The sequence below is a fragment of the Caretta caretta genome, chromosome 19 (genome assembly GCF_965140235.1).
Source record: "Caretta caretta isolate rCarCar2 chromosome 19, rCarCar1.hap1, whole genome shotgun sequence".
Lineage (NCBI taxonomy): Eukaryota > Metazoa > Chordata > Testudines > Cheloniidae > Caretta > Caretta caretta.
In genome coordinates, this window is record NC_134224.1 from 6,829,196 (window position 1) to 6,852,290 (window position 23,095).

Sequence of the window (23,095 nt, forward strand, 5' to 3'; positions counted from 1 at the left end):
GTGAAAAATCCTCCCTTGGACCAATCTTTACAAGTCATAAGATTAGCGAACACTATCCGTTTAATCACAAAAATTTCACTAAGCAAAGACAGGAAACTTGGCCTGGGTCTTGCCATCAACTATGATCAATCAGTCAAACACTTAACGCACATAACTGTCTATTCTCATTGCTCATTTTTCCACTGAGTATTTAGCTAGGCCAGCAAGTTCTGTTCTGAGCTGTGACAAGTGCCCCACCATCATCTCTTTAATTGGTAACGAGTCTCGATGTTCCTCTATAGGTCACAGAAGCATTCTGTCTTTCTGTGGACCTCCTGCTGGACACCTTTCCTACTCACAGGACGACACCAATTCATCCACTGAAATATGATTTACAAGACCAGGAAACCCATAGGTGCACATACATGGTTTTCTTTAAAATTCTGGATGAATTAGGCACTCATGAAACTTAGGATACTGGCCAGAGATAAAGCAAATTAGTCTGGACAAGCTACCCACACGCTAGTCTCCCAATGCACCTGAATCCTAATCTGCACCAGCAGTCCCTGGCCTTTTCGGGGCAGACACTGTTACTTCCTGCCAGTTTGGATGGTGAGGGAGTTACGAAAGAATATTTATTAGTGGGTAAGGGTAAGAGTGAGACCAAACCCATCTTCACCAGTGGTCCTAAAGTAAAATTAGAATCCTAGCTTATTCCCCTGCCACTCAGCTCAAGGCAATTAGATTTCATAGATATAACTATGCTCTAATGAGAGAGTTTAACACTCCCCCTCACCCCAATATTCTTGTCTTACCTGTTTCACAGTCCCAGAGCCGGCAGGAGTTGTCTGCAGAGCCAGTAAGCACGTGTCTTGTGTCCCCTGCATCAACAGTTAGGGAATGCCAAGAAATTCTCACACCCCATCACCCCAAAAGGCCAATAGCCACATTTTGCCTTAGGATGCATAAGGACACAAGCTATGCAGTAGCTACAGTATTTATCTAGAATCAGAAAAAAAAATCATGCAGATGAAATAACTTCCATTCCAACATACTATGTCCAGGCACTTACGCTGCTGAGGGAACCATAACTTTGAATTTCCTGCTCTGGGGCATTAAGGAGCTCAACTCTTAAATGCAAGAAACCTGCCCTAATGTAACTTTTATCACCTATCTGCATTGGTGACAGACGGTCACTTTGAAATTCAGGCATCTTCTAAGAACTCCACAGCACTGTGAACCACCATGATTTCAACAATTTCCGTCCCACCATCAACCTCAGCCTGGACCAGTCCACACAAGAGATCCACTTCATCGCTTATTAGCACTGTAGTGTCCAGGGTCACATAAACACCACCCTATACCGGAAACCAACTGACCGCTATTCCTACCTACATGCCTCCAGCTTTCATCCAGACCACACCACATGATCCATTGTCTACAGCCAAGCTCTACGATACAACCGCATTTGGTCCAACCCCTCAGACAGAGACAAACACCTACAAGATCTCTATCAAGCGTTCTTACAGCTACAGTACCCACCTGCTGAAGTGAAGAAACAGATTGACAGAGCCAGAAGAGTACCCAGAAGTTACCTACTACAGGACAGGCCCAACAAAGAAAATAACAGAACGCCACTAGCCATCACCTTCAGCCCCCAACTAAAACCTCTCCAACGCATCATCAAGGATCTACAACCTATCCTGAAAGACGACCCATCACTTTCACAGATCTTGGGAGACAGGCCAGTCCTTGCTTACAGACAGCCCCACAACCTGAAGTGAATACTCACCAGCAACCACACACCACACACCAGAACCGCTAACCCAGAAACCTATCCTTGCAACAAAGCCTGTTTCCAACTGTGTCCATGTATCTATTCAGGGGACACCATCATAGCGCCTAATCACATCAGTCCCACTATCAGAGGCTCGTTCACCTGCACATCTACCAATGTGAGAAATGCCATCATGTGCCAGCAATGGCCCTCTGCCACGTACATTGGCCAAACTGGACAGTCTCTACATAAAAGACTAAATGGACACAAATCAGACGTCAAGAATTATAACATTCAAAAACCAGTCGGAGAACACCTCAATCTCTTTGGTCACTCGATTACAGACCTAAAAGTTGCAATTCTTCAACAAAAAAATTTCAAAAACAGACTCCAATGAGAGACTGCTGAATTGGAATTAATTTGCAAACTGGATACAATTAAGGCTTGAATAAAGACTGGGAGTGGATGGGTCATTACACAAAGTAAAATTATTTCCCCATGTTTATTCCCCCCTGTCAGACATTCTTGTCAACTGCTGGAAATGGCCCCACTTCAAAAGGTTTCCCCCTTCCCCCCCTGCTCTCCTGCTGGTAATAGCTCACCTTACCTGATCCTTCTCCTTACCATGTGTATGGTAACACCCATTGTTTCACGTTCTCTGTGTATATAAATCTCCCCACTGTATTTTCCACTGAATGCATCCGATGAAGTGAGCTGTAGCTCACAAAAGCTTATGCTGTAGCTCACAAAAGCTTATGCTCAAATAAATTTGTTAGTCCCTAAGGTGCCATAAGTACTCCTTTTCTTTTTGAGCACAGTAAGTCAGTCAAAAGTGATGTCTGACTAAGTGAGGGTAGAACACAACAGCCCGCAGTTCATTTACTATTTAAATGGGTGGGGGGAGAAGGAGAGGGAGAAGCCAGCAGAGAGTAATTGAAAGACCAGGATACCAGCAATAAAAATCACTTATTGTAGTGCCTGCCACCTAGTGTCCACAATAAAAACACCCCACTTCATACGTGAGAAGAATCATCAAAAACAAGCAGACAGACAGGTTTCAGTCACCAAAGGATACAATCTGCATCCACACACCAGACAGCTCCAGTGTGGCCACTGTAAGTGCCAAGCCTCTCTCCATTGATTGAATACCAAACATTGACAATCTGGGAAAGCAAAACAATTAGTCAAGCATCCACTTTAGATCAAGTTGCGACATAAGTGAATGCAATTTATTTCCATATGGTCTCATCTTTGAGAATCTCAAGTCTACATCACTGCACATACAAACAGGAGCACATGCGGTATAATATAGCTAATGGGCAACATCACTAAAGGTAGTAGGATAGGAACGTTAAAGGGTGGAGAGGTCAAATTGGACAAAATGGATTTTCAGACTACACAGACGATCTAATACAGCTTAATTACCAATTTGTATACAGTCTCTGTAAAAGCCAAACCCCGTATAGTGCTACCATGCAGGACTGAGAACTCTCCATGGGATAGGTTAGAAAGATAGAAACTCATGGCAATGCCCAAGTCCCAGCCTCTTGCAAAAGGCAGTCATCATAATAACTTGCTGAACGAAAAACTGACCCCACCACCTCAGCTATGGGTTTGTGCCACCCTCACCATACTATTAAACAGGCTGCAAGAACTTTCATGTTTTTAGAATCCTGTTTAAGTTCTCCCCCACAAAAAAAGTTCGAGAGACATGAAACACTTAACTCAAAGGCTCTGGAATACTTACAGGATCTTTGGCTACTGTAAAGAGTAGGTCTCCTTCACGGTTATATTTTATTTGAGTAATGGACCGCTCATGCCCTTGCAACAGTATAGGTTTCTAAAGGGAGATAGATCGTTTTTTTTAAAAATCCAGTATTTTAAAACAAAATTACAAACCTCCGAGCTTTACAGTTTATGCAAATACACAAGTACAGAGTTTCCATCAAACACAACTACAGCTAGACCATTTGCTCCTGTTTCCACGTTTTATACCATGAAACCTGCATAAGAAAACCTCATCTCTCCAAAGAGATGGAGCTAAATTCATCCCTGGTGTGAGCCCGTTAGTCAACGTTAGCAGAGTCCAGAGTCCCCAAACCACACAGCATTACTGGCTGTTTATTTTCCCAGGCTGCCAGGTCTCGCGGGGAAGCCCTGGAAGGGGATCTGTCATCTCACAAGCCCGGACACTTCTGAGCCCAGCAGGCTGAAACAATAAAGACTGCGGATTGAATTCGATGCACAGACACGAGGGGCCAGAAAGAAGGGGGGAGAAAAGGGAGGGCACGGCACCGCGGGGATGGGCTCCAGGCCGGGTGAGGATGGGAGAGGCACGACACCGCGGGGACGGGCTCCGGGCAAGGCCCGGGTGGGGGTGGGAGAGGCACGACACCGCGGGGACGGGCTCCGGGCAAGGCGCGGGTGGGGGTGGGAGAGGCACGACACCGCGGGGACGGGCTCCGGGCAAGGCCCGGGTGGGGGTGGGAGAGGCACGACACCGCGGGGACGGGCTCCGGGCCCGGGGAGGGGGGAAGGGCGGTAGAATCCTCTCTCCCCACAGAGACCCCCCCTCAATTCCCGCTGGGCCCAGCCCAGGAGGCCCCGCACTCACCATGGCGGCGGCTCAGCCCCGGCAACAGGCTGCGCAGCGCTCCGCGTGAAGGGAAGGGGGGGACCACTTCCGGGTCAGGGGGCGCGGCCGGGCCGGAAGTGAACGGGAGCCGCCATGGCCTCTGCGGGTGAGTTTCCTGCTTCCGGGGGCCACCTCCCCCCCCAACCCCCCACGACAGGGCTCGGCCCGGGGAGGGGTCCCCCCAGGGTGGTCCAGAGGGAGGGGCGGGGCCCGAGGGGAAGGGCCCCCCAGGGCGGGGCGAGGGGGGGGCACAGGGGCTTCTTGTGCAGGGAGAAGGGAGAGGGTCCCCCGGGGGGGGCTTCCTGGGCGAGAAGGGCCCCGTGGTGTGGGGCCCAGGCGAAGGGGATTTCCAGTGCTGGGGGCTCCCCACTGGGGAAGGTGCGGTTCAGGGGGGTCCTCAGTGTTAGGGGTGCAGGGGAAGAGGATGGCCGGGGGGGTCCCCAAGGGTGGGGGGGGGCTCCACGGAGGAAGGGAAGAGCAGGCAGTTCCCCCTGCACCACGGGGGATTGACAAGCCTTCCCGTCTGTAATGGGGCCACAGAAGGCCCAAGACAGTGGCTTCACTGACCCTGTAGACCAGGGCGGGCAAACTTTTTGGCCCGAGGGCCACATTTGGGGTTTCAGAACTGAATGGAGGGCCGGCTAGGGAAGGCTGTGCCTCCCCAAACAGCCTGGCCCCCGCCCCCTTTGTGCCCCCTCCCACTTCCTGCCCCCCTCAGAACCCCTGACCCATCCAACCGCCCCCCCCCACACACACACACTCCTTGTCCCCTGACTGCCCTGACCCCATTTACACCCCCGCCCCCTGACAGCCCCCCCCCGGGGACTCCCACGCCTATCCAACCCTCCCTGTTCCCAATCCCCTGACACACACACACACACACACACCCAGAACCTCTGCCCTATCCAACCGCCCCCTGCTCCCTATCCCTAGACTGCCCCCCGGGACTCCCTGCCCCTTATCCAACCCCCCGGGCCCCTTACCATGCCACTCAGAGCAGCATGTCTGGCAGCCGCACCTCCCGGCCAGAGCCACACGCGCTGCCCTGCATGAGCACGCAGCCCCGCCGCCCAGAGCGCGGCCCGTGCCAGGGGCTAGCCTCTGTATTTGAGCTTATGCTCAAATAAATTGGTTAGTCTCTAAGGTGCCACAAATACTCCTTTTCTTTTTGCAAATACAGAATAACACGGCTGCTACTCTGAAACCTCCCAGGAGCTCAGGGGCCGGGTAGGACAGTCCCGCGGGCCGTAGTTTGCCCACCTCTGTTGTATACGCAAACATGCCCAGTTGTTCGTTGAGCGGGTGCCAACTGCTTCCCAGGACATCACCTTTAAAGGGCATCAGGATGTAGCCAGGTTTTTTAAAGCTGCTCAACTCCTTTTGCTTAGTACACGCTGCAGGTTGCACAAATGCTACATGGTTCCAGGCTGGTGGCATGGGGGGAGTGCCACAAATGTAAACTGATTTGTGTTTGGTGCCAACACATCTCAAGCCAGCACTGACTGGGCCACAACACACTGCTAACAAGACCTCTAAAGTAATGTAGAGCCCAACTTTCTCACTGATAGTTTATTTAACCTACTTTCATGGACTGGAATAATTTGCAATAGTAACTGGACAGAAAAAGAACTGAAGCACAAATAAATGTATAATAAACCTGCGTGAACATCACATAGTAACGTTTATTGCAAAATACTGCACCGTCAGCAGCATTCAAACAGGACTGTTCAGTGTTTTGCACTATTCTAAAATACATAATGCACCATAAAAGCGCAGAGCTTTTTAACATCTCTCATTCTTTAGTGCTTGCAGATGTGATGATTGGGTTGCATTTATTGTAGGGGAGCTGGTCACAACATTGTTAAGGTTGATTGTTATTTAGTAAATAACACTATGTTAATGACACAGATGCACTAAATGTACTTGCTACATTACAGAAGACATCGTAAGAAAAGACCCCTACGCCTAGGAGCTTATAGTTGACCTCAGACAAATACTATGCTGGGGACTTTAGTTCTTTAGTTTAGTTTAGACTATAGTTCTTCTGTGAGAGTTGGTTGGTAAGATCATTCCATAGGAGGCTTTATAGAAGAAACGAGGTTTAAAGAAGGATTTGATAGTTTGACTCACATGGAGTGAGAGACTTCCAAACAGGTGGGAGTGCATTGAGTTAGAGAGAGCAGTAAGGATGAGAGAGAGGGTAGAATGGGAGTTCTGGGTGCTTTCCACAATTGGGCTTTTAACACAGGAGAGAGGGGGAAAGTGAAGGAATTTGATGGTCACAGTGGCAGACGCAGGACTGATGTTCAGAACACAAGTTTAGTCGCAGAGCAAATGGCAAGTTCCACCCTGCACTACATGCAGCCACGGAGTTGGGATAATGTAAGAACTAAAGTGAGAAACTCATATTACAGGACACAAATAATCCCTGAACTGTGGTGGTTTGTGATTGTGTTGCAGGGGAAGTGTCTGCACTGGTCCTAGTGGCTATTCTGTGGGGAGGGACAAACCCATTTTTGAAGACGGGGACAGAGGGACTGGAGAAGGTGAAGCAAAGGAACCGGGTGCTGCAGCTGCTTGCAGAGATGAAATTCCTGTGCCTCAATTATAAGGTATTAGAACCCCCTCCAAACCATTTCAGATAGTGCCAAGGGGGCCTCCTGGAGGGAGATTGTTTTGAATGTCTGTGGCTTAATCTGGCTTTAACATTAATTTTCTTGACCATTTAATTATATCTGCTCTGGGCTTGATGGTTTTTATTGGAAATTTAATTTTTATCCTTTGTGATATTCCATTTAGCTTGCATATGATACCACTTTTCCCATGAGGGTTTCAAAGCACTTTACACGCATTAGTTAATTCAGCCTCATATCATTCCTGTGAAATAAGTGTTCTCTCTCTTTTACTGACTAGGAAACTGAGAAGTTATGAGACTGACCCAAATTCACACGAGGAGTCAGTGGCACAACCATAAACAGAGCCCTGTGATTTAACTGCTAGACCACACTTCCTTCTAGAGTGAGGAATAGGACAAATGAGTCCTGGTTCCTAATTCCCCACTCTAACAACTAGCTTCACTTCCTCATATAACATTCATGCTGTGTATATGGTCATTTCATGTGCAGTGACTGAATATGTTATGTTTTCCTTGTAGTACATGGTGCCATTTCTGTTTAACCAGTGTGGATCAATAATCTACTACCTCACATTGGCATCCACAGGTTAGTCCTTCCCATTATGTTTCAGTGTAGTGGGATAGCTGGGGCTGGATAGACAATTTCATCCTTTGGAAGTTCTGTGGCCCAGCCAAAAAATCAATTACACATATCTAGGCTTGGCAGAATGTATTATTTTTTAATTTTGACATAACATTGACATTTATTATTAAACATTTTTTGTATTTTTATCAATTTAAATTTTCACAATTGCAGAAAATTATGGGGGATGTGACAGGCAATTATTTAATGACAGCCTTTGAGATGCAAAAAAATTAAATATTTATAATCATTAAAACAGATTGTCACATCACATGTTAAAATATATAAAGTAAATTTCCTTAAAATACAGTAAGTTCTCAAGCAGCATTTTTCTCACTTTGCCTATCTGTAAATATTTTTTCATTGGTTTGTGTGTAAGGTGAAACCAATGTTTATCAACAAAAATCTAAGCTTTCCAAGCCTACATATAACAGGATAGCAGCAGTTTTGCATTGGTGATGAGAAAGTGATTTTTACAAGATTTAGTTTTTAAACTGTGGTTAACTGATCATGTCAACATTCCCTGTTCAATTTCAGACCTGTCCCTGGCGGTGCCTCTCTGTAACTCTCTGGCTTTGATAGTCACAGTAGTAACTGGGAAGACTCTTGGGGAAGACATTGGTGGTAAAAGTAAGTCATACTTCAGTGCAGTGCTTTTATATATGTGCTCTGCACACAGCTTGGCATTCAGCACCATACCTTGAACATCTAGATTACCATTGTTTGGTGTGATCTCTAGCTAGATCATGTAATGCTAGGGGCAAGATGTATGGTTAGTTAAATAGTTCTTATCATAATTGGGGATGGATTTATTGAGGACCCCTCCCCTAGATATGTACAGAGTGATGATCTGGTTAATCCTACCTTCTCATGGATGGATATAAGATAACACTAGTCTGTGTGTGATCATCAGTTGCTGTTGTCTCACTGAGGGATTTGAAACTAGGTTTTAGACAACTCTACTCTGCTAGTAGTAACTTAATATTTTTACATTAAGGAGCTACACTGGGGGTAAGCTCCAGATGGTAAGAATGTTATCCTGTGAGTGCTTTAGGGGAGGGAAGAAACCAAGCAAATTGAAAGTGTGATGACATTTTGTTCCAATAGCAGCTTATTCAGCTTTCTAGGATTATCGTTGAGAGAGGGTGAAATTTGTAGATTTAGAGGCGTCCTGTACAGTTCAAGTCAATGGGAGTTAAGGGTAACCGTACCTCAGGTTCAGGCCTTTACAAAATAAAGACATGTGAGCAGAACAGAACTGGTGAACACCCCTCTGGGCCAAGAAAGATGTTCTATAAAAACCTAAATTACCAATGAAGATTCTTCTTCCTCATCCCCTCCCTCAGTCCAGTGTGTGACACTAGATAACTTCATTAAATGGCTGCAAATTTGAGGTTGTTTGTAACTGACTGGGATGAGGTCCAGCTCCATAGGCCTATGCTAATAGCTACATTTGTCTTTAAACACAGCTATTGTTAGCACAGCGTTAACAAGGTTTCCCTGACTAGAGCAAACAAGGACTTTTTTCCTAAGAACTGTGCTCCAGCCTCCTATACACACACACTATGCTGTCCGTAGTTTTATAATATAGTTAACAGATTAAAAACAAACTTCTGCACCGCTGTGAGGAAGAGTGTCTAGAACCTGCTATTAACAACGCTACTGAAATTCATCCAGAACTAGCATGTTTCTGATCCTCTCTATCTAGCTAGTCAAACCACATCATCACTGTAGCATGTGAACGGAGGACAAGGCCTAACTGATTAGTGGTGAGTGTTCATAATTCCTCCCATTTTTGTATGTCCTTAGGAGCAGTGGTAGGAATGCTGCTTACTATCTTGGGAGTTGGTCTATGTATAGCTGGTTCTGTGAACGAGTGAGAGACCGTGACAGTGGAAGAAGAAAGAATGCGCAGAAGGTAATGCCATTGTTTGGGATAGGTACCCCTGCCTCTCTGGACCCAGATCAGCTGCCAGTGGTGTGGTCTAGAACCAAGGCAACGTGGAAGGGTGAATTTTGATACCTAAAGAAGAAGATTTCTGAAAACAGTTGTCTCTTTGCCTTTCCAAGGTTGAGGTCTTGTTCTTTTGGGGGCACTAAGCCTTGAATATTTGGGGTTTGAGCCCCCAATACTTAATTTACGTGCAGAATCCTATGCAAAAAATTAGTGTCCCGATCTTCCTCCAACCTCCCTTCTAAGTCTCCCAAAGTTCCACACTGCTGGAGTCCATGGTGTAATCTCCATTTATTGTACATCCCCGTGATGGACATGTTGACATTCCCACCCACACAGTGAGGGATTTGGAACCAGAGTTTACTCTGTTAAAAAAAAAAAAATGTACTGGGTTGCAGAGTTGAAGGGTCATCTCATCACTAGATAGTACATTTTAAAATCTGAAAAAAAAAACCCTTTATATCCATCAGGGGAATATTTGACACGGGACAGCAGAAAATGGTTCACCAAGCTTATTTCCGGAGGTAGCTACTGCACTCAGACTCCGCACTGTACTCTAATTGCTACATCACCCTATTTCTAGAACCCAAAGGCTGAACAAACTAGATAGGTTCATACTCATCCCCTCCTCAGTTTTTCCAGAATGTCTTTTCTTCCGTGTGTGCCTCTTAGACTGTAAGCTCTTTAGAGCTGGGACTATCCTTAACTTGTCTTGTTCAGCACTTACTGGATAATAAATTACCACCAAATGCTCTGAGCCAACGTCCCTCCCGGATTGAGACTTACAACTTAACTGAGAACCCAGCTAGTCTCTCTGCTGCAGAGGTGTTTGGAAGGACTCCCCTTTCATGGGGGAGTAAAAGTTATTCTGTACAGTAAAAATTAATTCCTTCCCCCCCCATTTCAGATACAAACCAGCTCCTTGACTGTGGAAATTAAAAAACGTAGGCCCAGGCATTTCCCATCTTCCTCCCCAAGCACCTTCCCCAAGAAAGGAAGAAAAGTGTTTATATTAAAATTTATATTTTTAAAAATATATTTTGAATGTGTCTGACTCATTGTTCAGCTGAAGCCTGCTTTACAAAGCCCAGGAAATGAAGGCATTCTTATTGTTTAAAACAAGCATTTTTTAAAATCCTTGGATTTGATCAAGGTGCTTATGTTGTTATCCACCACAGCACAGAGAGTAAAGCTAACTTGATCTCCATTTCATCACAGTCACTTCATTAACTCTTTGGAGCTTCACACAGTCGGAGAAATGGCTCTTTCAGTTCTCTTCCTCCTCCGAGTCACTGCCGTAATTTTGCATTGTCAAGGCCTTCCGCCATCTGTCAGTGCTCCCAACCTTTCCCCATTTAAAGACAAAACAATACAAGTGACTTTTAATGTAACTAACGTGGTGTTGTATAGTGGTTACAGTCAGGGTCTGGCATTAAGAATTTCTGGGTACTGTTCCCAGCTATGCCATGGACTTGCTATATGACCGCAGACTTCTGCATGCTTCAGTCTAAACACCTTTAAAATAGGCTTAGGGATTCTTGCCTACAGCACAGGAAGGCTATGAGGCTCAAATAAGTGTTTGTATAGCACTTTGAGGTCTGTGGATGAAAGGCCAACTACAATAACATCAGCATTTGCAGGAGGCAGCAGGGTACTCTTTGCAGACAAAGAAACGCTGCCCCAGCCTGTGAAGTAAATACAGAATACAAGGATCCAAATTCACCCCAGAGGCCAAAGTGCTTCATTAGGTTATTCTGATGTTAACTAGGAACGGCTCCGATTTAAGTCTGAATTTTACCTTTGATCTTAAAAAGGAACAGGAGCAGTCCCATAACATATGCAATGGGACAAAATGCATTAACTCTAGAAATTCTTATGAAAACTAGTATAAGAAAAATTACTCCCCCCAAAGAGCAGGCACCTTTATAAAAACTCCACAAAACTGGGATTTTATTCATTGCAAAAGAAAAAAGTTTCAGACTATTGCTGCTAAGTGACTGAAGAGATTTGTTACAAATGTGTTGAGCAGCTGATTGTGTGTGTGCCACAAGCATCCATACTTTGCATGTCTGAAAGCACCACTTGCAATGCCTAATTTATATGAAATAAAATACTCCTGCCTCCATATTTAATAGAAGTGCAACCTGCAGAAACTTGGTCCCAGCATGCACTGCACCATCAGGACCCCAGTAGTCTTAACAGGCTGCATTATAGTATTAAAGATTAGGGCAGCTGCAGGCTGAGACATTCAGCTGCAGAGGCCAAACTTCCGCCACCCTTGGAGGACGCCAAGATTCAGCTGTCAATCTTTTACACATTCAAAATCTAAGCCTCTGATAAAGAGGTTTTTACAGTGAAGGTTTGTAACCACAACTACAGTTCCACAAGGTGAGACAATAGCACACAGTAAGTGGCATAGCATTCCCCTGATACTGTGTGCAGTTATTTTGGTTTTAAGAGTTTATTGTATCAGTTGCTTTATAAGTCACAATTAGGGGATAGCAAATTTGTGTCAGTTTAAGAATTTGTACTGAGTTACCCTCCTGTTAAATTAAAACCAGTTGCATCTTAGGTATCTAATCTTAACTTGCTTACTTTCACACTCTCCGTCTTACACACACACACACTTTACAAGTATACTGGACTGTTTAGCAGTACCTTGCTGTGAGGAGTCATTTCGCTTTTTGGTATAACTTCTTCCACAGTCTTGGCAGCTCTCTGGAGAAGAGAGAAAATAACGACAAAAATCAGGGGCAACCAATTTTATCTTTAAGTCTCTGCTCTGTTGGAGAGCTGTATGACTCTTACAGCTCTGTAGAAAGGCCATCTCTAGAGTCCTGTGCAAATGCAAAAGTGTGGATCCACATCTGATTCACATCCACAAGAATCAACTCTCTGTATATGGCCGGGTGGGGGGGGGTGGATATAGGATCTGGAAGGTGGGGAAGCAGCCTCACAGGCTATGAGCTGCAGACAGTGGATTCCCTCCCTTTGAGATCCTATATTTAGAGCCCTGCGCAGATACAAAATTTGTATCCTCATCCGATCTCACAGTAGCAGCCTGAGCTCCCAGACAGTAATGCAGGAGAGAAAAAGCCTTTTAGTAATTTACCAGAGAAAGTTATATCTCATACCTGATCAACAGGTAGCTCCATCTTTGTGTATTCGTCCTCCACAACTTCCTGGGCACCTCGCATCTCCTTCCTCGGGTCTTTCACTTTATAGACACTTCCCTCTTCTGTGAGGAGAAGAAAGATCTTAAGAGGGTATCACAGACACTAGCTGTGTCTTAGTGCAGCTTAAGCTATAGGAATGGCTAGGTCCATTCTAGTGTTTCTGGGGGTCTTTCATCACTGCCTGCCATGTTGCTAGCACTGAGGAAATAGCATTAATAAGCTGTTAACCATGTTTAGAGTTTGATTTTATATAGCAAATCAGATTAAGAAAACATTGGGTCGGTTCATAAATCTCATTTAAAAAAATGTTCCTGACACAGTTACAGGGTGAGCTGCACCTCTGTCCCCTTTCTAGGTCTCCCAGACTTCCCCCCACACCCTGTTAGACCTCATGCCTTCATCTCTCTGGGGTGGAATCATGCATTTTTCCCACTCTTAGATCAGGTCTGAGCACTGACCATGCTTACCCAGCAGGTCCAACTGGGTTTGGTACCTGCCGTTCTTCCTTTCAGGAATCTATGACCAGTGGTGAATAGAGTGATCATACAGCCTTCTTAAACCAAAGTATTGTTTAACAGTAGGAACAAAGCACTTAGAGAAAAATGATTTTAAGACATCAGTCTATCTTACCTACACACTTACCATCCCTGGACGGTAACTGAGGTACGCCTAACTACTCCTGACACCCCAGAGGAGCCTATGTCAATCTGGTTTCCCCAAACAGCTCCAACAACTCCTCCCCCTCCCGAGAGAGAAAGAGTTCCTTTTTAAACTCCTATAGTGCTTTTGATCTCTAATTCACAGCCTTTTCCCCATCCTGGCATTATCTCTTAACAAACCGTAGGTATTTACTAAGGGGATGGGGGGGTCTTACCTTGAACCACTGTGTTTCCTTCCTGCTTGTTTTCCTTGCAGCCCCCTATTAAACTTAACCAATATAGTCATACAGTAAACATCCAAATAACCAGGTCAACATAAAGGATTCGTAAGTTATTGCAGAGCAGCTCCACATCCACCACAGTTCCTTCCTGCCTTGCTGGTAGGTGTTCAGACACATTTGCTTTTCACCTTTTATGCTCTTTAGCTATTGCACCAGCAGATACCGCGGGGGTGCAACTCAAGGCAACTCCAGACAGAGTTCAGTATCTCAGCTTCACAACGACTCATGTCTCAAGAAAGTCTCGTTCATGGGGTGTTTGTTGAGGAGAGGAAGGAATGGAATTACAACAGCACTTAGGAGATACACTAGCCACTGTTTCCCTGTAGCACCTCCGAGTTAGACAGATTACTCCCTTAGCATCAAATTAAAGCCATTCCCTGTCATTCCTAAACATCCATAGTGATGTTCTTTACCTTGGTCAGGCCAGTGTTGCATGTTCCTGCTATTCTTCCTGTTTTGCCCTGCACGGACAGGCTTAGCATGGAAAACAGACTCTTCCTCTTTGCATGGATATTTCCCGGCTTGTCTGCGCACTGCTGGAGAAGGAACGGGGGTCTTGTCTTTCTCTTCATTTCCTGTGGACTGCACCCTGCGATAGTCTGGCTGAAATTAACATTCACAATAACATCCTTAGTTTGTTTCCTAACCTAGGGCTTGTGAGAATGAGAGACTAGTTCTACAGCACTAGTTATAGAGACACTACGCCATCTGCCCAATATGGCCCCATCAGTACACCTCAAAGCTGACTGGCAGGATCCAATATGATACCAGTCCTGAAAACAAGGTTTTAATGCAAACTGCTATGCAGTTTAACTATAGTGGGTCACACCCAGTGCTTGCTATATTCATTACCTGCTGAGGTGGATCAATGAGGGCAGAATCGCTAGCTCCATCCTGGGAAGTGGCATAGCTTTTACCAAACTGAGAACAAGAACAGGAAATGTTTCAACAAATGTAACAAGACAGACACTCCTCCAAAAGGGCATAGCAGCCAGGACTTGTTGGGACAGTTCGTTTTCAGTGGAGTGCCCAGCTGACCCCAGCTCCTGTAGCTGAGATCCCTGTATGACCACTTCCTACTCACACAAGAACTCTCTCCTGTCCATTCCAAGATGGATTCTCAGAACAGCTGCCTTTATTGATCATGAAGTGACAAAAAGAAGGGCACAAGCCCAAATTTGCAAGCCAGCTCTATGGAGCACTGTACAACAGAAAGGAGAACCAGATGGCCACTGGCTACACAAATGTCTCCTGCTGGTCACGGGCATGCCAGAGAAAAGGACACCACAACCAGGACCATCCGAAAATAAGATCTGAAGAAGTCAACATCAAGGTCCCAAAATTAAGGAAGAAGGAGGTGTTTAAGGCCTGCTCTGGAAGCTTCTGTTGGATGAAGATAATACGCCATGGCAAAACACTAAGATCTACTAATGATCTTACTAGGAGGCTGCATGCTTCATTGCTTCTGGAGGCTGCGTTTACTGCACACACCAGGTGCTCCTTGCATCCCTCCATTCTCCCCGTGTGCCACTCTCCTCTATGTCAGGGACTCCCTGCAGCCCCCTCCACTTCTCCCCCATATCAGACCCCTTCATCTCCCCTTGCCCCCTGTGTGTGACCCCATTCTACCCCGTGCCAGGGCTACCCATTCCCCCAGCCATTCTTATTCTCTCTCTTTCTCTTTCATCTTTTCTCCCCTGTTCAGGATGGTCAACATTTTAAACTCAGTGGAGATCGAGACAGAGCTAAAATAAGTGGTATTATTAGGCTGGAATGTCCAAACAGAAAAATGCCATCGAGTTGATGTAAAGGCCTCACAAGCTCAGCCAGTTACGATTATACTATAAAGAGCGGGCAAGTAGGGTGCCTTCATAGGGCAGCTGAGGAGAACACCGCTATTGCTTAAAACAGAGAGAAATGAAGCAAAGATGGGCATTTCCAGCCAAGACCCATTGCTCATATCCAGAGGATATTGTATCAGAATCAGTGTTGGGGGAAGCTTTTCTGTTGCATCCATTTACATGTGTCCACTATGTACAGATTTATGTCTAAACCAGCTTGACAGCTGGTCTGTAGCATAAATGTAGCAGCCCACGCAGGCTGAGCTACCTACCCCGTGATTGTGGATCCTGCGTCTGTTATTTGGATGGTTCCTGAAACACAGAAAACCGAATCTCAGCATGTTGAGATCCAACATATTCAGCGACAGGGTGTGCGTCCATGGGATGCGCATGCACAAATATTCACCCTGGAATTTTTTTCCTTTTCCACATTCACAAGCAAGTGCAGCGCTGGTGAAAGGTGCTGGATTGACAGCCCTGGAGGTCTCTATTCTCAGAGCAGGCAGACCACAGGTAGCATCAGTGCAGGCTCCCCCACCAGTGTGCTCAGCCCTAATCCGAGCAGGGCGCCGACTCCATGACTGGACTGCTCTGCTGAGATGACCCGCAGGAAGGAGAATTCATGATGCTTGTGAAGAGCTGTTTGACTCTGAACTGAATCAACACCCACCACTCATTTCACACGGGCCACTAAACAGCCAGCAGGTGATTAAAAGAAAAAAGCTCTTAGTCACTGCTGACCTAGGCCAGATTTGAAGCACCATCCTAGAGGTGGAAGGCTCTATCCCACTGCCAATCCCAGACCAGCAAAATCTGCTGCTATTCTCAACTGACAACGGCTTTTTGGCCCTTGCTACAGGACTACTGGGAAACTGAGCCAACCAATCTTTTTCTGGTGCTGGGCACGGGGATTTCATAGGGTGGTTTGTACATGTTAAAAACAGCCCCTGACACTAACATGCATAAAAAAAACCCCAAAATTTTGTACTTGTATCATACTTGTACCCTGACTTCTATCATAATTCAGATTATTTTAATCCAAGGCCTCAGACACTCTCACAACAGAATCCTAATAATAAGGAAATTGATTTAAGTGTTCACATTTCCCATTTCAAGTTGGGAAATTTGATATGCAAACTCAATAAAAGCTGTTAAAGTTGTTTCCAAGATTCAGACAACACACACTTTTGCCAGGGGATGGGGGGAAGGGCTCCCAGGTTCCAATCACACCAGGAGAGCATCGCTGAACGTCGGCTCAACATTGCGGCATTTCTTTTTGAAGTGATTTTGGGTTAGTTCCAGCCATAGAAGGCAGCCACAGATTTTGAGCATTTCCAGTTTTAGGTGCCCAATTTGAGACACCTAAGGCTTTGGAGTTACAGGTGGCTCAGCATCTCTGAAAATCAGGCCCCTACAGGTCTCAAACTGGGCACCCAAAAAGTCAGAGTTTTGAAAACTGGGGCTTGAGTGATTAAGTTACAGGAAGAACTAGTCATTTGTTCCCTTATTTCCCCTCTCCTCACTCCCATGCGTAAATATGAAGATTATTTTTAAGTTTAGGACCAGCATAACGCACAATCTCTAGGCCACAGGTACCTGCCTACCTACCGTAATGCCCGGTGCTTAGAATTCTCAGGCACCAGCAGCTCAAAGTAGGGCAGATTTTTGTACTTCTCCACCCCTATCGCCACATAGTATTCACCGTTCACCAACTCCTTGCCACTGGAGACTGGGACTCCATCCAGCCGGCAGAGCCTATGGGAGAAGATAGCAAGGGGTTTAAAAAAGCATGGGAGTGGGGCGGGTGAGGGAGCAGCAGCAAATGATCCTGCTTGGGTGGAAGTACACCTTGTGATCAGAACATAGAACACAGGCCAGAGTATGGGCCAATCTCACGGTTGGTGGAGGTCTGCTGAAGTCAGTGGAGTTATTACACCACTGTGAATGTGGCCCAGTGTGTTTCAGCTAAGTTATTTACTGTTCAAACTGTATTTGTTCAGTAAGATTCCCCTCCCCCCCATACACATAAGGCATAATATGAGGATAATGATTTGCTTATAGTTCTTTTCACCTGAGCATAATGAACATTAACTCTCACCAAGCCCCCAAGAGGTAAGTATTATCCCCATTTTACAGAATGTAAAACTTGAGTACCAGGGCCAAACAGCACATCAGTGGCAGAAACAGGATTAGAACCCAGGTGTCCTGACTCCCGGTCCTCTTGTGCTAACCACTAAACAGTGTAAGGGGACACAGTATAGACCAGATGGACATGAGGTAAGGAAAAGCCAGTAGTGCCTCTTACGGATACCCACTTTCGAACAGCTCCACTGCGCAGGTTGGCTCTCTCAGTCAGCAGGCCCAGGATGGCATCCCACTCCTGCAGGGTGCTCTTGGAGAGCAGCAGTCGGAAAGGGGGGCTCAGCAAATCCCCATTCCGGAAAACACTTCAATAAAAGGGCCAAGAAAATATATGTGATGAACCTGTGTTTCCAGCCCCCTGTATCTGTACACCCAACCCCCATGAACAAATAGCCAACTCCTCTAGAACTTTCCAAGCCAGTAGCTCTCCAATAGCCACACAATTAACCAGCTCTTTATTATTGGGTACACAGTGGTTGAGCCAAAGGGTCCAACCAGGATTGGATCTAGGTGTTGTACAAACATATGAGACGGTTCCTTCACCAAAGAGTTTATCATCTAAAACAACAACAGATGAAGAGGCAGGAACAGAATACAACGTAGGAGCAGAGTGAACAAGGCAATGATAGAGGAAAACAACAAATGTACTTATCTCGCCTTTACCCCTAGGAACAGACAATATATGAAGGGCGGAGGAAAGGGAGGCCATCAAAATGTGGACAGTGTTTACCCAGGCACATGTTAAAATTTTCTTTTAAAAGATATATATGAACTATAGCCAACAGCCCCCCCTCCTGTCCATTGTCAGCTGGGCATTTAATTGGAGACACCATGGAAGAAGTGGGCCTTGAGGAGGGATTGGAGAGTGGTGGCTTTATGGATCAGCTTGGGGAGAGCATGCCAAGCTCAAGGGGCAGCATGAGAGGAAGCACAGAGATGGTTGTGGGGGGAGCAATGAAAAAGGCTGGCACTGTTGGCAGAAGAAGCAGAAGAGATAAGAGTGGATAAGTAGAGTTGCAAAGAGCCTCAAAGATGAGGAAAAGACTATGATGTCAGCAGGAACTTGTTGAATGGACTGGAGATCGCCTATAATGCCAGACTCTCGAGGTCAGACATACAGATAGTGTGATCTCCAGTTAGCGTGTCACAAATTTCCTCCCCGTCAAGACAGATCATCCCAAGGCACAGCACGCTGGATTTAGAAGAATTTAACAGTGAGGTGTCAGCCTGTAATAATCCATATGCACAGCCTGTGCTTCATATATTGGACCAAACTGTGCTCTCAGTTTACACTGTTGTAAATCCAGAGTTAACCCAGTTGAAGCCAATGTGGTTACACTGGATTTACACTAAATTGGTATCTGATCCAGTTAAAAGCCCAGGAAATTCTGGTACTAATGGGGCTTTCCATGCTTGTTCTGTTTCAGAAGATGAAACGATTGTGCTCATAGAAAACTATTCCACACATAAGGCTGCAAGATTCATTTAACCCAGGGCTAGAGGAGCAGGGCCCAGAATATATCCAGCTACAGAGGGCTGGTCATTGAAGAGGAGGGGTCCCTTACTTCTAAAGAATGACTTAGTCCTGATAGGGAGGAACTTGATCTCAATGAAGGAGGCATAGGTAGAAATAGCAACTAGCTCTGGGAGGGACCAGGGCAGGAATATACCCCTCCAAAGTCAGTTTTCCCCAATTCCTGAGCTCTGGGACTCTGCCTCCAGCCTCCCCAGATCTCCTGCTCCCGAAGGGAATCTTTAGAGAAAAGTCAAAAGGCACTCACTGTATAATGCAGGGCAGGTGGACATTCTTTTGCCATCGCGCTGCCATGTTCAGCTTCTGGGGAGCAACGGGGCGGATCTACAGGCCAGATTCAGCGCACACAAATGTCACTCAAACGCAGAGCTTAGGAGCTGCCTGCCAGGTTGGACTTCCTAACTTGCTGTATGGTCTCATTGCTGCTAGGTGGGGCTTGTTGGCAGGCAAGTCCTGGAGAGCCTCTTCAATCACTCACTCACACACACACACTCAGCAAATGGGTTGGCAAGGCCAGGTGCATAGGGTTGCCAGGGTTACGTCTGTGTATAGGTCTAAGTGTCAATGATGGTGATAGAATGTAAACAAAGGGCTCAGATCTGCTGGCAGTCACCCAGGGGATGTCCCATTGACTCCGAAAGCGCTTTCAGGGCCTTCATTCTTAGGCACCCACATTTATTCCCGTCACCCACACCCACTTCTTCCTGACTCCTGTGCATTGTGCACAACTGCCTCCCCTGCTCGGTTTAGGATTGACATTCTCAGTTCCATTGATGTTTAAATGGGGGTGGGGTCGGGGCGCAGCCAGCTGCTGGTTCTGACAAGCTTATTTATGAGCTGTGGATATTTTGAAGAGATTGGCAGGAGAGCACCCCATACTGCTTTCTCTACAGCATTAGTCATGGTGGGAAGAATGTCACATACCCAGGTAGATCTCACACTGCCCTCCTCCCCCCACATCCTTCACCACCAGGCCCTCATTTAGGGAGTGGTTAGAGGAAGAGAAACACATGCAACCAGCCTTGTAGAAAGTAATTCCCCTGACAAAATTCTCCCGTCCTCTGCTAGTAGCAGGTGGTGTCCTAATCCCTGACCGAGCCTTACATTCTGCTCGCTGTTTGAACAAGGCAACCACCTGTCTCCCACACGGACTCACCTGCATGCCATTTTTTTTCCTGCTCCCACTGAGCTGCTTCATTCCAGGGTTTAAATAGCTGTAAAAACACAGGCAAGAAAATGATCAATACACACCTCTTCTAACCCCCAGCATCCTAACCTGGGGAGAATTTCATTTGTATGTATTAAACTTAATACCTTATTCTAAGTCTCATCAGCATGAATAGAAGTGAAACTGTGGACTAATCAGGCTACAAGAACAAAATTCTAGCTGGTTTTTAACTGATTACGATCACAAGATGGTTATGTCCAGTGTTTACTTCTTTAGAGGTCAATACCAGCAAGAACTGGACCAATGTTAACTGGTTAGGTCACTTCTCAGCTGATAGTTCTTGGCTTCTGCAAATATCTGTATGCCAGTGTTGCCTACATTCACGCTGCAGCCATTCACATTGTATATAAAACTCTCTGCTTCCCAAGTGCTTATCAGCAGGAAATTATCATTTCTTCTGGTTGTCTCTCCCCATCTGCCCTCCAGAATGCTAGACTAACCAACAACTGTTATAATGAAACAATTCTCAGCCAAACAGGCCAAGTTCCAGATACCACATATGCCAACTTCACATTTTGGTGAACAACATGTTTTATCCCTTGAGCGAGACATTGACCAAGACTCCAAGCACTGGCCAGTGTTGCTCAATAAATACAGGTTGACAGTTTCTTCCACAATATTTTCTTACTCAGTCCAGTTCATCCCTCATGAAACTTCACTGACTCCAAAGGAGTTATGCCAGGAATGAATCCAGCTCACTATATTTTAGGCTGCATTTGAAAAATAAATACACATTTGGAAATGCCTGCTCCATGCAGAACATAAGAAACCTGGTAGAATGGAGATGATGCATCAGTGGCTGACATTTCTAGGGACGGACACTTGTGATGGAAGCCCACAGCAGATAGCCCCAGCTAACTCCCACTGAGCTCCTTAAGACACAGAGCTGTGTGTAATGCAACATAATGCTGCACAGCACATACCAACATCCTGCCAGAACATACATTTTTCTGCAGATATTTTCTTATTCTTATAATGTGAAAGATCACCTTGATTTACATTTCCAGTCTCATCCAGCACATCTAGGAATATTCACAGCTGATTCCTGAGTGAAGCAATTAAAAGGACAGATCTCTTCATTCCCAGTTTCAGGCTAACACACAGCTGATTGTTGCATGCCCTTTAAAATCCCGAATATCAAACTTATTTAAAGTCCCTTTAACTTCCCCAACTATTAATTTTAAGCGTAGATAATCTGATGGGAAGTGAAAACCAAGATTACTGACAAGTTGTTATATTCTTTTGTGCCACACAACCGGCTACACTAAGATTTTCCTTCGATAAAGACTGGTTCTTATGCATGGTGAATGAGGCATGCACGAGAGCAGGAATGAGCTGGCTCTGTCAATCAAAACAAGGTGAGACTCTAAGCTCAGCGCTGTCAGCCATATTTATGACAAACCAAACACACTGCATGAATTTCTCATGCACCCCCCATTACCCGCTCAGTCTCCAATTTCTTTCCACACTCTGCCTCTTAAACTCTCGACAGAACATAACACACGCAGAAGTGCTGTCTGTTTTCAGCTGCACAGTTACCTCTTCCTTCCCCAGTAGCCACACGGGGATAGGTATCTAAGGTCACTTATCAAGTCCCGAGACTGAACAGTTTGATCTACTCACTCTAGCTTTTTGAACCGCTCAAAGCCAGCTGCCACATACGGGCATCCATTCTGCAGCTCCTCTAGCTCAGTGACCCGGTGGCCCTGCCTGGGGGTGTAGATGTTCCTCACAGCTACAGAGGCATGAATGGTGCTGGTCACCTCATTCAGAAACGCTTCAAAGGTCAGGAACTGGCGCTGGTTCACCACAAACTTCCTTCCACGGAAGAAGGAGTCCCCATTGCGATATACCATCACATTCTTGGCCACAGGGGCCAGAGCAATTGTGTTAGAGCTCATTCCTCTTGAGCCGCGTCCACCCCACTGATCATAGAGAGACAAGCCGATCAGCGCAGGGCAAAGGCTGGAAGAGGAAAACCCCAGCAACCCTTGTGCTAAGCACAAGCCCTTGCTGGCTGTCTCCCTTTGTGCTCCCTCTCCCTTCTCAGAGCTGTGTTCTGAAAGGGACTCTTGACGTTTCCATGGCTGCAGCCCCAGCAAGAGGAGGGAGTTTTGTAGGCCAGCCTGGAGGCTGAGTCACTCAAACGGAGAACCAAACAGCTCCTCAGTACCTCTCCTCTACTACGCACAAACAGCACCAAAAGCTCCCTCACAGCCCAGCCCAGCCCAGCTCCAAAATCAGGAGATCGGATGGCTCAGGAGAGCAGACAGGGCTGATTACCTCCACAGCCCAGAGTGGAGGTGTCTGAAAGTTGTCACTCTCTGATAACTGATAACTGTGGGACATGAGTTTGGCAGGTGCCAATGCAGCACCTAGTTGACAAGTATCTTCATCACAAAGCAACCCCCCCCCATCCCCCTGCATTAATTAGCTCCCTAGTTAACATCATCAAAATGGACTATGGAAACTGAACTACTCTGCTGGCCTGCAGGAGAGGAAGAATAGTCCAGTGGCTAGGGTATTAGCTCACAACCGGGGAGACTCAGGTTCAATTCCCTGCTCTGCTGGGGGGGGGACAGAAAAGTACCTACAATAGAAAGATAGTTGGGGGGCGGAGCTTGAACTGCTG

The 23,095-nt window shown here is 46.0% G+C and overlaps 3 protein-coding genes across 9 annotated transcripts in view; 1 reads left to right on the forward strand and 2 right to left on the reverse strand.

The window, feature by feature from the left end:
* The window catches only part of EIF3I (eukaryotic translation initiation factor 3 subunit I), a 9,376-nt gene extending 4,900 nt beyond the window's left edge, over nucleotides 1–4,476 (reverse strand). Inside the window, exons 1-4 of the mRNA XM_048825540.2 lie at nucleotides 4,371–4,476; nucleotides 3,504–3,596; nucleotides 2,832–2,919; nucleotides 795–860 (exon numbers count right to left, since the gene is read on the reverse strand). Of these exons, the coding sequence (XP_048681497.1) occupies nucleotides 795–860; nucleotides 2,832–2,919; nucleotides 3,504–3,596; nucleotides 4,371–4,373 (250 nt within the window). The 5' untranslated portion in view covers nucleotides 4,374–4,476. The remainder of the gene's footprint in view (nucleotides 1–794; nucleotides 861–2,831; nucleotides 2,920–3,503; nucleotides 3,597–4,370) is intronic.
* The window catches only part of TMEM234 (transmembrane protein 234), a 26,499-nt gene continuing 7,851 nt past the window's right edge, over nucleotides 4,448–23,095 (forward strand). Inside the window, exons 1-6 of one of the 6 annotated variants that reach the window (XM_048825547.2) lie at nucleotides 4,448–4,497; nucleotides 6,852–7,003; nucleotides 7,546–7,612; nucleotides 8,186–8,278; nucleotides 9,458–9,566; nucleotides 15,424–15,838. In XM_048825547.2, coding sequence (XP_048681504.2) covers nucleotides 4,485–4,497; nucleotides 6,852–7,003; nucleotides 7,546–7,612; nucleotides 8,186–8,278; nucleotides 9,458–9,528 — 396 coding nt within the window. In that variant the 5' untranslated portion in view covers nucleotides 4,448–4,484 and the 3' untranslated portion in view covers nucleotides 9,529–9,566; nucleotides 15,424–15,838. Of the gene's footprint in view, nucleotides 4,498–6,851; nucleotides 7,004–7,545; nucleotides 7,613–8,185; nucleotides 8,353–9,457; nucleotides 10,639–15,423; nucleotides 15,839–23,095 lie in introns of those variants that run through there. The other 5 variants (XM_048825545.2, XM_048825546.2, XM_048825548.2 and 2 more) reach the window with 5 other exon arrangements.
* DCDC2B (doublecortin domain containing 2B) lies at nucleotides 7,726–22,698 on the reverse strand. 2 transcript variants are annotated; one of them, XM_048825538.2, is made up of 11 exons: nucleotides 22,087–22,697; nucleotides 20,392–20,449; nucleotides 19,483–19,559; nucleotides 17,875–18,006; nucleotides 17,168–17,314; nucleotides 15,832–15,871; nucleotides 14,571–14,639; nucleotides 14,132–14,321; nucleotides 12,737–12,840; nucleotides 12,261–12,320; nucleotides 7,726–10,947 (listed from the first exon to the last, which is right to left on the reverse strand). In XM_048825538.2, the coding sequence occupies exons 1-11, from the start codon at nucleotides 22,362–22,364 to the stop codon at nucleotides 10,870–10,872; spliced, it is 1,233 nt and encodes a 410-aa protein (XP_048681495.2). In that variant the 5' UTR covers nucleotides 22,365–22,697; the 3' UTR covers nucleotides 7,726–10,869. The 2 variants fall into 2 exon arrangements, with proteins under 2 accessions (XP_048681495.2, XP_048681496.2); XM_048825539.2 differs by lacking the exon at nucleotides 14,571–14,639 and having other exon boundaries at nucleotides 22,087–22,698.

Excerpts from the sequence above, each read along its gene's own strand:
- DCDC2B (XM_048825538.2), bottom strand. The coding sequence starts at position 22,364 with ATGAGCTCTAACACAATTGCTCTGGCCCCTGTGGCCAAGAATGTGATG. Across the intron at positions 20,450-22,086 it reads GAGCGGTTCAAAAAGCTAGA|CTATTTAAACCCTGGAATGA; the intron begins GTGAGTAGATCA and ends GTGTTTTTACAG. Across the intron at positions 19,560-20,391 it reads GGAAAAAAAATGGCATGCAG|ATCCGCCCCGTTGCTCCCCA; the intron begins GTGAGTCCGTGT and ends TCTGGCCTGTAG.